This window comes from Artibeus jamaicensis, unplaced genomic scaffold (genome assembly GCF_021234435.1).
Source record: "Artibeus jamaicensis isolate MK-2021 breed Jamaican fruit bat unplaced genomic scaffold, CSHL_Jam_final contig_685, whole genome shotgun sequence".
Taxonomy (NCBI): Eukaryota; Metazoa; Chordata; class Mammalia; order Chiroptera; family Phyllostomidae; genus Artibeus; species Artibeus jamaicensis.
In genome coordinates, this window is record NW_026521924.1 from 13848837 (window position 1) to 13861752 (window position 12916).

The following is a 12916-nucleotide window of genomic DNA, read 5'->3' on the forward strand; positions in this document are numbered from 1 at the left end:
TATAAATGAGATTATATGGTATTTGTCTCTTTCTGACTGGCTTTTTTCACTTAGCACAATAGTCTCCAGGCCTATCCTTGTAGTCATAAATGGTAAGATTTCTTTTTTATGGCCACCTGCTATTTCATTGAGTAAATGTACCACAGTTGTTGTTCTTTCCCACTCATCAACTGATGGGCATCTGGACAGTTTCCAGATTGTGGCTATGGTAATAACACTGTTATGAACACAAAGGTGCATACATTCTTTCGAATTGGTGTCTTAGGATTCTTAGGATATGTTCCTAGCAGTGGGATCGCTGGATCGAAAGGCAATTCCATTTTTAATTTTTAGAGGAAAATCCATACTGTTTTCCACAGTGGCAGCATTCCCACCAACAGTGCACCTGGTAAGGGTCCCTTTTCTCCACCTCCTTGGCAGCACTTGTGTGTCGATTTACTGATGATGGCCATTCTGACAGGTGAGAGCTGAGAGCTCATTGTGGTTTAATTGCCTGTCTCTGATGATTAGTGACGTTGAATTTTTTCCTTGTGTTTATTGGCCTTCTGTTTGTCCTCTTTGAAGAAGTGTCTATTCAGGCCCTTGGCCCATTTTTTTTGGATTGTTTGTCTTTTGGTGCTGAGTTCTGTAAGCTCTTTATATATCCTGGAAATTAACTTCTTGTCAGGTGTATCATTGGCAAATATGTTATCTCATACAATGGGTTCTTTTTCATTTTGTTGACAGTTTTCTTTGGCTGTGCAAAAGCTTTTTAGTTTGATGTGGTCCCATTTGTGTACTTATTTTTGTTTGTTTCCTTTGCCCTGCAAGGCATATTGGCAAAAATATTATTCCAAGAGATTTCTAAGAGTTTACTGCATATGTTTTCTCTTAGGATTTTTAGGGTTTTGTGACTTGCATTTCAGTTTTTATCCATTTTGAGTTTATTCTTGTGCATGGTGCAAGTTGGTGAGCTAGTTTCTTCTTCTTCTTTTTTTTTTTTTTTTTGCATGTATCTGTCCAATTTTAAGCCACACTTTTTATCACTGACTAGTGCTTCCTTTTCTGGGTGCACCACTGCTTGTTTAGTCATTTACTTATTATCAGGCATTTTGTTGGAAGGATGTGCATACGAGTTGTGAGGTCCACACTGCACTGTGTATTTGGGCTAAATGTTACCAGTTGCATCAGCAAAGGTTTGGAATAGGGTGGCATTCAAGCGTGCCTGGTTTTGTCCCAACATTAAACTTGTCTGGTGAACCCTCTTCCTTCCTTCAGCTGAGTAGTTCCAGGGAAAGATGAAGATGAGGCCATAGGAGGTTACATCTTAGGGTTTGGGGCTTGGGAATTTGAGACACAGCCTACAACTCCAGACCCTTCTCATCTTGGGCCCCCAAATGGGGCATCACATGAAGATCTGAGATGTGGTGAGGGACCCAGTAGAGGACAACAGCCTCAGGCAGGGGAAGCACTATTTCCTGCAGGCCTGTCCAAGTGTCTCTGAGAAGGAACACGAATAACTCCTCACCCTGTAGCTGCCTTCTCTGCCTGATTCTATGTCACAATCTGGAAATAGAAACTGTCTCCCAGCCATTGCACCCTGTCCTGGGCACTTCCCCTTATATCACAGGAGGTGGGACCTCTCTCCTCCCACAGAGCAGAGTCCAGGCTCTCCCAGCACACACCAGGACAGAGCAGGCTCCTCAGGCCTCCAGGATGCTGGTCCCTGCCTCCTGGCTCCGCCCTCCTCCTTGCCTGCTGCTGACTCTGCTGCTGAGCCTCACAGGTAAGCATGTGCCGGGGTAGTGTGCCTGGAATTTAGGGCCCCCAGGAAAACAGGGAACATCACCCCAGGCTGTCACAGAGGGCCAAGAAGAGAGCAGTATCTGAGAGCATGAAATCAGGGCCTGGATGTTTCTTCTGTGGGTGCATTGCTTTTACCCTCTTACTAGAGGAATCAAAACAGGTGATGCTTCAAACCACAACAGTGACAGCTTCGTTGGCATTAACCCCTGTAATCCTCACAACACCCCTGTGTGAGAACTACAACTATCAACCCTGATTTGCAGATGAGGAAACTGAGGCAGAGACAGTAACTAGTCCAGTGTCATCTGTGGTAGGCAGTGGTTCAGCCGAATTCAAGTCCAAGCCGAGCAGCTGCAGAGCTGGTTCTTTTAACCATGTGATATGGCTTCTCGGTGGAGGCCGACTGTGGAACAATCAGAAACCACAGAGAACTTGAACTGAAGACTTGCCATCGCCCATCATACCACTCAGATCCAGAGATCAAGTTCTGCTTTTTACTCAGGAGCTTGTGTTAATGATGTGTGGCATGGTGTCTGTGTGCAAATGTGTTACTGAGTATTTAACATGTGTTATGACTTCAGGAAATCTCAAAACACCCTTGTACTGTCATGGTAGGTCACACTTGCATGTATATCTGTGATGCATGTATCTGTGTGTGTGTGTGTGCACGAGTGGGTGTCCCAGTCTCTTTTTTCTACACCCAGAAACAAACTTGTGTCTTTACAAACCTGGCCCAATTCAACTCATTAAAATTTAAATCCTAGTCCACCACCTACGGCCTTTATCAGCATTTCTCAGTGCCCAGTCCCTGTAAAACACACCCAGGTGGGTGCACTCATCATTAAAGTGCATGCTTGCTCCTCATTCCTTGTTGAAAAATTTCTTTTCACATTATGAAAGGATTCTGAAATTGGACCATGCCCTGGAAAACCAGTGTTCATTGTATCAACCCCAACGTGTAGCTCAGGTTCAGCAGCAGCTGCAGCACTGTCGGTTTAACGAGAGGTGTGAAAGCTGAAGTGGGGTAAGGATTCAGTGAGTCTTTTGCAAGAACTGGTTTTCCTTTCACAGTTCATTGCAAACCAATTTTATTCCAATGATGTTCAATTTCTCTTCAACTAAAGTAATTTCCTCATTATTAGGAGACTGCTCATGGCTATGTTAGCACCTGGGCACAGACGGACTGGCTGATGCCTTCTCCTCAGGCTGGGTGGGTCACACTGCCAGTTGCCACTTGGCTCAGCTACGCAGCCGAGTCCCAGGAAAAGTCCCAGGGCATGCCCTCCATGGCTGACACCAAGCACAACTGCTTTGTGAGAGTAAAAGTTAAACTTATTCTTTGCCACATCCCTTTCCCTCTCTGTGCCTCATTTTCCTCATTCCTGATAGGGTCTCACATTATAGGCATGTTGTGAGGGTTACATGTATGACACATGCAATGTGCTGAGCTCAGGCCCACTCAGGGTGTGCACCCAGTCCAGGAAAGCTGTTGCTGAGAAACACCTAACAAAACCCACAGGATCACACATGGATGGATAAATAACTGCTCTGTGTTTCCCTCCAGGAGGGGCAGGTGAGGAGCTGCAGGTGATTCAGCCTGAGAAGTCAGTGGCAGTGGCAGCAGGAGAGACGGCCACTCTCAGCTGCACCATGACCTCCATTCTCCCCGTGGGGCCCACAATGTGGTTCAGGGGGACAGGGCCAGGCCGGGAGTTAATCTACAGTCAAAAAGAAAGCCACTCTCCCCGAGTAACAAGTGTTGCAGGCACCACGAGGAGAAACAACACGGACTTTTCCATCCGCATCAGTAACATCACCCCAGCAGACACCGGTACCTACTACTGTGTGAAGTTCCGCAGAGGAAGCCCTGACACGGAGCTCAGGTCTGGAGCAGGCACTCGGCTCACTGTGAGTGGTGAGTACAGTGTGGGATCCTCTGTCTCTGCTGTGTGACAACAAGTCCATAAGAAAGACCTTTGTTTTTATAGCAGCAACTAGGAATCAGGTGGTGGGTGCTCATAGTCAGGGTCTGATTCCTGGTCTGATGTCACTCCTTCTGCAGGTCAGGGAAGTTGAGGCCTTGGCATGTCCTGCTATTTTCTCAGGCCCCACAGCTGGTAAATGGTGGGAAATGTCTGGAGCCCTCTGCTTGACCCTCCTCTCTGCCCTTGTCTTTTCCAATCCCATCCAGCCCCCTCATCCAGGGATGAGGGAACTGAAGGTCTGAGGGACTTGTCCATCATGAGGTCAGACCTCTCCCCTGCCTCCAGAGAGCCCTCCCCTCAGTGTGGCCGAGCCCCCCTCCCTGACACTCACTGACACCCGCTGGGAGCCGGGCTCCCCTCTGGGTGCTGTGGGAGCTGCAGGGGACTGAGCAGGCAGAGCTCTTCCCACGGAGCTTTGTTCTCCTCCCTGCAGTTGGGGGAGATCCACGCAGGGCAGGGAGGGGGGCGTGTTCCTTTATTTCCTCCTCAGATGCATCATGTGAGAAGACATTCCCAAGGGGCACAGACTCCTGTTCACTCTGCCAGACCTGCTGGGAGGAGGTGCCAGAGGTTGGGCGCTCACTGTGGGTCTGTCTGGTAAACCCCCTATATTTCAAGGACCTGGTCACACTGGCATTTAGGCTCTGAGCAGAGTTTTCTCACACTGTCTCTCACTTTAAGAGAAGGTTTTCCATGTGGGTGACTTAGGTGTTATTCTATTAAGGCAGCAAAAGTGCTTATTCTGTGTTTTCTGCTGGAGGCCCAGGATCCTGAATCCTGGAACATCCATACACAAAGGACTGTTAGCCCAGCCTGCCTGACCCCTCATGCAAAGAAGGGAGCCTGAGGCCAAGGGGTGGCAGTGGTTTTGCCCTCGGTCACATGGCAAGTGCATGATGGGATCATCCCAGAGTCCAATCTGAGTCCAAGCAGGTTCCTCCCTGTCCTGTTGTCATAGGACCCTCTTTCTGTGGATGACATGGCACATAGTAGGTGCCGAATGAAAGCTAATTATACAAACCATTGAACAAGAAGCCAGAATATTCTTCCTATCATTTTCTAAAAGGTTCACATGCCCCTCACATTCAGACCTTGAGGCCCAAGATGACTGAAAGCCTCTCCCAGCCCTTGACCTCATCCCCCCAAATCAAGCATCCACATCAGCACCTACAGCTGCCCCTTCTTCAACTGCTGCCTCACCCTCCTGGGTATGGAGACAGCATTGCTTATTGACAGTCTGTTGATGGATATAAGTTGGTCTTAACTTCTGGCTATTAGAACAGTGGTTCAGGGGAGAACCATGTCCATGTATCACTTGCTCAAGAGGGAGATGCCCCCTTGAAGTGGCATTGCTGGGTCAGAGGGTATGTTATTTAATTGTCGAATTTACCATCTAGAGGTGGTTGCAATGAAGTCTCCCCACAAGACCTAGACATAGGCAAGGAAGGTGGTTTTATCCCGAATTTTCAGATATTACAAAACTGTGTGTCCCTCGCCTGGGCAACCACAGGTAGTAAGTGGCTCCATCTCAGGTCTGCTGCCTCCTAGTGGAGAGATTGTTCCTCCTCCCCAAGCTGCCTGCCCAGAGGACGCCCTGGGTGAGAAAGCAGGGAGCGGGGAGGCGGGAGGCAGCAGGAACCATGTCTTCACCGTGGCATTTACCTTAGAAGTAATGCTGTGAGGGAGGGGCCTCTCTTGCCCCTTTGCTAAATGAGGACACTGATGCTCAAAGAGGGACCTTAACTCAGAGGAAGAGGAACTAAGATTTGAGCCCCAAGCAGCGTAAATCACAGCCCCCACTCTGTACGAGCCCTCCCCTCCCCACACCGTGCTTGTCAACGTGTGGAGACAGATCCAATCCTCTCTTCACAATCCTATGTTGTTATGTTTCAGCAACGAAAACTTTTAAAAAGGGTCCTGTGGGGGAGGCAGGTCTAGCTTTAGAGCTAGAGATGAGGCTGAGACAAGACAGATACTCAGCTGTCCCACCACGTCCTGGAACTACTTTAAATGACACAGCTCAGCACAGAGAAGCATTCAGGGGTATTTTCCCCAACTGAGGTGTTTGTCCCTCACTGAGTACCTGCAGGAGCAACCTGGGGACAGTGACCTGGATAGAGCAAGAAGGGTCACTGCACCCCCAACAACACTGTGCACCCCTTTTCCTGTCCCCACAGATGGAGGATGAGCAGCATAGGTATTTCCTAGAGTACTGGGCCCCAGGTGTGCAGGAGTTCATATGCTACACCCAGGTGTCAGCAGCCCATTCTTCCATTTGTTGCTACAAGGTCCCCAGGCCTGGGCACTTGGAGGCCACTCCTCCCTGGAGCACGTGGCAGTAAGTGACAGGCTCCTGAAGGTGGGTACTTGCTCTACTGATGGTCATAAATACTTGGGAGACACAGGAAACAGCTCTGGGACACAGTAATTGGGGAGGTGAGAGTCCCTTCATTTCTCTCAGCCTCAGTTTTCTCATCTGTAAAATGGTGATAACCATGGTGCTTTTGAGGAGAGTGGAAAGGGTCTGAGGTGCTCTGTCTGGGTCACCCAGCACTGAGTAGCACCCCCAACTCAGGTGTCATGTCAGTGTTGTGACCCAGGTAACATTGCGGGCCTCAGGTCCTCGTTTGCAGAAAGTCTGTAGAATATGTTAATAATGTAATGGTTAAAATTAATGCAATATTAATCAAATAATTGATTAGTCCAATATTGATCGCATAATCAAATCAACCTCTACAGGGTGTTATGGGATGAGCCTGGGGAGAGGACAGCCCTGGCTGAGCCACTGCGCTGTCATCCCACCGCTGGGGGCTCTGGGGAAGGCTCGGTGTTGCTCAGTCCCCAGTGTCCCCACATGATGAAGGATGATACTCATGGCTTCTGTTCAGGGGTCTGTGAGGGTGGAGGTCAGCTGAAAACAGTCAGTGCAAATGCTGAGACTGACCAGGAATGTTGTTCCTGAGCCCAGACGGGTGGGAGGTCACCTGCGGAGGAAAGAAGGTGCCCTTTGAACTCAGGCCTGGAGCTGTCTGTTGCCCTGCCCCTCACTCAGGGTTCACCTCAGGGGACATGAGTGTCCTGCTCTGTAAGATGAGGACAATGACATGCTTTCCCAGCATTGTTAGAGGAGAAAAAACAATGTATGAAAAGGTGCTTAACAGTGTCACATGCTTGTCATTGGTGGTGATGGTCACAATCGTGTTCATTGTTCATTGTGCTCCTTTTACAGCCCAACCCTCCCACCCAGTGGTGTCAGCTCCCACGAGGAGGGCCACACCTGGCCAGACAGTGAGCTTCACCTGCGAGTCCCACGGCTTCTTCCCCAGGAACATCGCCCTGAGATGGTTCAAAGATGGGAACGAGCTCCCAGCCTCCCAGACCACCGTGGACCCAGAGGGAGACAGCCCTCCCTACAGCATCTCCAGCACAGCCTCGGTGTGGCTGGCCCGGGGGGATGTCCGCTCCCAGGTCATCTGCCAGGTGGAACACGTCACCCTGGAGGGGGGCCCTCCTCTTCGTGGGACTGCCAGCCTGTCTGAGATCATCCGAGGTAAATGCCCCTTTCGTGCAGCCCAAGCCCACACCTACGTGTATCTCCAAGCCTGCTCTTCACACTGACCTTTGCTCCAAGCCTGCAATTGCCTGCATCTAATTCCTGACAGTCCTTCCTGTCACTAGTTACCTGGATGTGCCTGTCACTCGGCACTGTTTAATGGCAATTACTAGGTGAACACCTATGACTGTACTTCCTACTTTCATCTGCTTTACCCACAGCAACTTCAACAACTGAGCACCTACTGTAAGCCCAGCTCTATGTGCTTGGTGATTTCATTTATTTTGGTACTGTTATTATGTTCCTACTGCATGCCAGGGGCTGTGCTGGTTGATTTCACTCATATTATCCTAATAGCAGCGACCAGTTTTTAAACGCCTACCATGTGCAGGCACTGTGCTTAGTGATTTTATTCATATTCAAAGTGCACCCTCAGTTTCAGAACACCTGCTGCTTACCTAGCACTCTCCTGGGTGCCCCCTTGTTGTGATGGGGGAGCTACGTTTTGGGGATCCTCTGTGATCTGTGTGTCTGTGAGGTCAGAGCCTCTGCCCTGTGCTGTTTCAGTTTCACCCACGTTGGACATTTCCCAACACACCGTGTCAGAGAATCAGGGGACCATCATCATTTGCCAGGTGAAGAATTTCTATCCCCAGCGCCTACAGCTGACCTGGTTGGAGAATGGAAACATGTCCCAAACGGAAACAGCCTGGATCCATGTAGAGAACAAGGATGGGACCTTCACCTGGAAGAGCTGGATCCTGGTGAATTCATCTGCCTGTGGAGAGGCCGTGGTGCTCACCTGTCTGGTGCAGCACGACGGGCAGCCGGCCGTCAGCAGGAACCTCACCCTGGAGGCCTCTGCTCACCAGAAGGACAAAGGTAAAGTCCAATGAGAGGCCTGCACCACAACTTACCTGGCTCTATGTGAAGTTCATCTTTTTTTTAAGTGTTAAAAATGGTACTTTGTGCTTATGATAGAATGATATAGGAGTCTATCAATAGAAAGTAGAATTTTGAAGTGAGGCCCCCTCCCACAAACTCCCCACTAAAAGAGTCACCACTGGTAAGAATTCGGCACATATATTTATAGATCTTTTCACAGCAATATACATTAAAAGAAGAAAAAGGGAGGGACAGATGTGGTGTGTTCACAGTGTCCTGCCTGTCCCTCTCTTCTCCTAGCAGTCCCTGCGCCACTGTCCACGCCAGCCCCTCCCTCCTCCCTGCTCTCTTCAACCTCCTCCTGGTCTCTGTTCCATCCTAGACTTTTCCATCTGCATCAGTAAGGTCACCCACAAATTCCTGAACTGCTGCTCTGTAAAAAGAAGTGAGCCCTGGGACGTGGAGTTTGACTCAGGTCAAGTCATGGAAGTGACTATGGGTGGTCATAGCACAGGCTACCTTTGTCCTCAGTGTTGTCACAGTGAACCAGCAATCGTCACAAATGTTTGCCTGTGGGGATGTTAATACTATTCCCTTAGTATCTTTCTGGTCATGCAGGGTCTGTAGTGACATCCCAGTGTTGGGTCTGATATTAGAAATGTGTCATTTCTCTGTTTTTATTTGTCAGTCTTGATGAAAGCTTTTCAATTTTATGGCTCTTTTCAAAGAATCTGCTTTTTGTTTCAATGATTTTTCTCTATTGTTTCTGTTTTCAAATTCACTGATTTTTCTCCTCTTAACTTCACAAATTGGTTCCTCTTGCCCTTTAAGTTGACTTTGTTTTACCTTTTCTTGTTTCTTGTGATGGGAACATAGATCCCATCTCAAGATGGGATCTGTGCATTTTTCTCTTCCCTAAGCCACACCTGAGTCACCTTCTGTGCCTGGAGATCCAGGGGAGTACAACCTCTGAAGCCCGTCACTGTGTCCTCCCTGCAGTCCTCAGGGCCGAGCCCTCTGCCTCCCTCTTCCATCACTCAGAGTCCTCGTCTGCGTGTCCCTTGTACTGGTGTCATTGTCTCTAAGGGTCGGAGCTGCACTAAGTGGGGAGAACAGGAGAGCTGTGTCCACACCATCTGGTCTGGAGCCCCCTCAGGTGCTTTGAGAGTCACCTCCTGCTGCTGCTCAGACCAGCCTGTCACCTCCCGGTGCTCTCGGTGCATGTGACCCAGCACATCTGCCATGTCCTGAGACTGGGGATGGTGTTTGGGTTGTCTGTGGTAGTGAGTGGGGCAACGTGGAAGGGTCTGTGTGACTCTGCACTGTGGGGCCACTCCCTGCATGGACCCTGAGGTCTCTGGTCACTGCAGTCCTGGTGCAGTGGGCTCGGTGGGAGGATGCACAGTGTTTTGGTCATGTGTGTATAATGCTGTGGTGTTTGATAATGTCTCTGGGTGATGGGCCTCTTTCTGTCAGTGTAGATCAATCCATGTATGTTGATAGAGTTAATTGGTTAGTTTAGATAGTGGGAGAAACATTCTGAGTCCTCAAATATTTTGATTCTCTTTTGACTTTCAAGACCCTAAATTTCCCTCCACCCCCTTTTCCCTTTATCTTCTCTCCTCTCTATTGTGAAACACACTTCTTCCTTCTTTTTTGCCTTTCCATACCTCAAAGTTATGCACTTTATTTTTTAATAATTTCTTTAAAATTTTGGATTATAGCTCACATGCAAAATTACATTAGTTTCAGACATACAACCCAGTGAGTAGACATTTATATAACATGCAAAGTGACCACCTGGATAAATCTGCTACCCATTTGACACCATACATGGCTATTACAGCATTAAGACCATGTTCCCTGTGCTGTAATTTATTAACCCCTGTGACCATTCTGTAACTATTAATTTGTACTCCTTAACCCCTTCACCTTTATCACTCATCTCCCAAAAGCCCCTCTAATTAAAATGTTCTCTGGGTGTATCGTCTCTTTCTTCTCTTCTTGTTCATTTATTTGTGTCTTTATCTAATTACTTATTATTGTTTAGGTTCTACATGTAAGTGAAATCATGTGGCATTTGTCTTACTCTTTCTGATATATTTCACTCAGCACAATACCCTCTCCATCCATCCATGTTCTTACAAATGGCAAGATATCATTCACTTTTTATGGCTGAGTCATATTTTGTTTCTATAAGCACCACTTCTTCTTTATCCATCCACTCATTGATGGACACTTAGGTTACTTCCATATCTTGGTTATTGTCAATAATGCTGCCCTGACCAGATAGATGCATATGCCTTTCAAATTTAATGTCCTGGTTTCCTTAATAAATCCCCAGAAGTACAATTGCTGGTTCCTTTCTTGTCTCTTGTTAACAGCCTTTGTTTTAAATTTGGTTTTCTCTGGTATGAGTATTGCCACTCAGCTTGTTTTGCTTTCTTTCGTTTCCATTTTCATGAAATATCTTTCTCCTTCCCTTCACTTCCATTGTCTTGTGTCTGAGCTGCAATGATTCTCTTGCAGACAATATATGTAAGGGTCTCATTTTCTTTTCCATTCGGCCTCTGTATGTCTTTTTGATTGGAGCATGTAATCCACTTGCAATTAAAATAATTATTATAGGTATCTATTAATTGCCATTTTATTATTCATCTTTTTGACTTTTTCTTCTTATAGTAGCTTAGTGGTGATGAACTCCTTTAGCTTTTTCTTGTCTGGGAAGCTCTTTATCTATCCTTTGATTCTAAATGTTAGCTTTGCTGGGTAGAGTAATCATGTTGTAGGTCCTTGCTTTTCATCACTTTGGGTTTGTTTGTTTTGTTTTGCTTCTTTCATCACATTCAATATTTTGTGTCAGTTCCTTCTGACCTGCAACATTTCTCTTTAGAAATCAGCTGACAGTATTATGAGAGCTCTACTGGAAGTAACTACTTTTCTTTTACTGTTTTAAGATTCTCTCCATGTCCTTAACTTTTGGCATTTTAATTATGATGTGTCTTGGTGTGGCCTCTTTGAGTTCATCTTCTCTGGGCCTCTCTGTGCTTCCAGGACTTGTATGTCTGTTTCCTTTACCACATTAAGGAAGTTTTCTGTCACTGTTTTTTCAAATTGGTTTTTAATTCCTTGCTCTGTCCCTTCTCCTTTTGGCATCCCGATGATGCAAATGTTTGCTTGAAGTTGTGCCAGAGACTGCTTAAACTATCCTTACTGTTCTTGGTTTGTTTTTGTTTTTTTCCTGTTCTGATTGGGTGTTTTCTCCTTCCTTATCTTCCAAATCACTGATTCGATCCTCTGCTTTATCTGTTCCACTTTGATTCCCGGTAATGTATTGTTCATTTCAGTTATTCTGTTCTTCATTCCTGACTGGTTCTTTGTTTTTATGTTTCCTGTCTCTTTGTTGGAGTTCTCACTAAGTTTATCTACTCTCCCCCTAATTTCATGGAGCATTTCTATGACCAGTGTTTTGAACTCTGTTTCTGGTAGATTGCTTGTTTCCATTTTTCACTGTTCTTTCCTTGGAATTATCTTGTCCTTTCCTTTGGCACATGTTTCCTTGTCTCCTCATTTTGGCCGCCTCCCTGTGTTTGTTTCTATGTATCAAGTAAAGCTGCTGTATCTCCGAGTCTTGGTCCAGTAGCCTTCTGTAATAGATTTCTTACAGTGGTTAGTGCTGCAGCCTTCCCAGTCACTCAAGTTCGGCACTCTGGGAATTCCCCTGGTGTGGGAGGTATACATCCTGCTTTTCAAGTTGAGCCTCAACTGCTCATTGTTGGTATGTCAGTGGCAGGCACTTATCCCCAGGTTGATTAGCTGCAAACTCTGGCTGAGACTACAGCAAAGGAACTGTGGTGTAGGGGACGACCTCATAGTGTAGGACTCACTTCAGCAGGAATCTGGTGCCTCATAAGACCACCCCTTGAGTGTACCAATTGTGAAAATGGTTGCGTGGTGCTTCTCTGAAGGTGTCCACTGGGTTCCCTGGCTCTGGGGTTTTTCTGCAATTGCCTGTGACTTGCCTGGGGCCATCTATGGCTGCTTGTGTATTGGGGTTGATGGTGCCTGAGAAAGGCTAGGCTGCATATTGAGGCTGGCTGCCACTAGTGCTTGTCCTGGGCCACTTAGCGAGAGTCACAGGGAACACCAAGAGCAGATGCAGCTTGCTGGGGGCTTGTCAACCTTTGAGAAATTTCAGAACTATCAGGAGCATAAGCCAATAGAGGCCATTTGTAAGGAAAACAATTGAAAATGACCTGGTTTGGTCCACAAGTTGTATGGGGTCGGGTCTCAGGGAATCAGAAGTGTAGAGCTAACAGTGTTACCCAGAATGATGAGGACTCAGCTGTGCGGCCCACCTGTGCCTGCTCCCCAATAAATTCAATAAAAATAATAAAATAATACTTAAATATTTTTTTAAAAGAGGAATATCTGGGACTCCAACATCCTTCTTTCTACTCAGCCATGACCCTGCTGGTTTTCACAGCTAGAAGTACTGGGGACTTCTCATCTGGCACTGGAGTCCTGGGGTGGGAGCCTGGTGTGGTTCTGGGGCCCCTTGTTCCTCAGGAGTGACTCGGCAGCAGAGAATTGCTCCTGGCATTTTTAACCACCATCATGAGTGTGTGATCAGCCCATTCCCCATCTCTGTCCCTTCTACAAGTTTAGATGCGGCTTCTCCTGTATATAGATCTTCTGTTCAACTAGA

At 47.1% G+C, this 12916-nt stretch overlaps 1 protein-coding gene across 3 annotated transcripts in view; it reads left to right on the plus strand.

Moving 5' to 3' along the window:
• The first annotated feature begins 1643 nt into the window (after positions 1–1643).
• Positions 1644–12916, plus strand: part of LOC119047690 (signal-regulatory protein beta-1-like) — a 37836-nt gene continuing 26563 nt past the window's right edge. For all 3 annotated transcript variants that reach the window (XM_053671179.1, XM_053671176.1, XM_037143138.2), the window contains exons 1-4: positions 1644–1765; positions 3350–3700; positions 7000–7320; positions 7891–8205. In XM_053671179.1, the coding sequence (XP_053527154.1) occupies positions 1696–1765; positions 3350–3700; positions 7000–7320; positions 7891–8205 (1057 nt within the window). In that variant the 5' untranslated portion in view covers positions 1644–1695. The remainder of the gene's footprint in view (positions 1766–3349; positions 3701–6999; positions 7321–7890; positions 8206–12916) is intronic.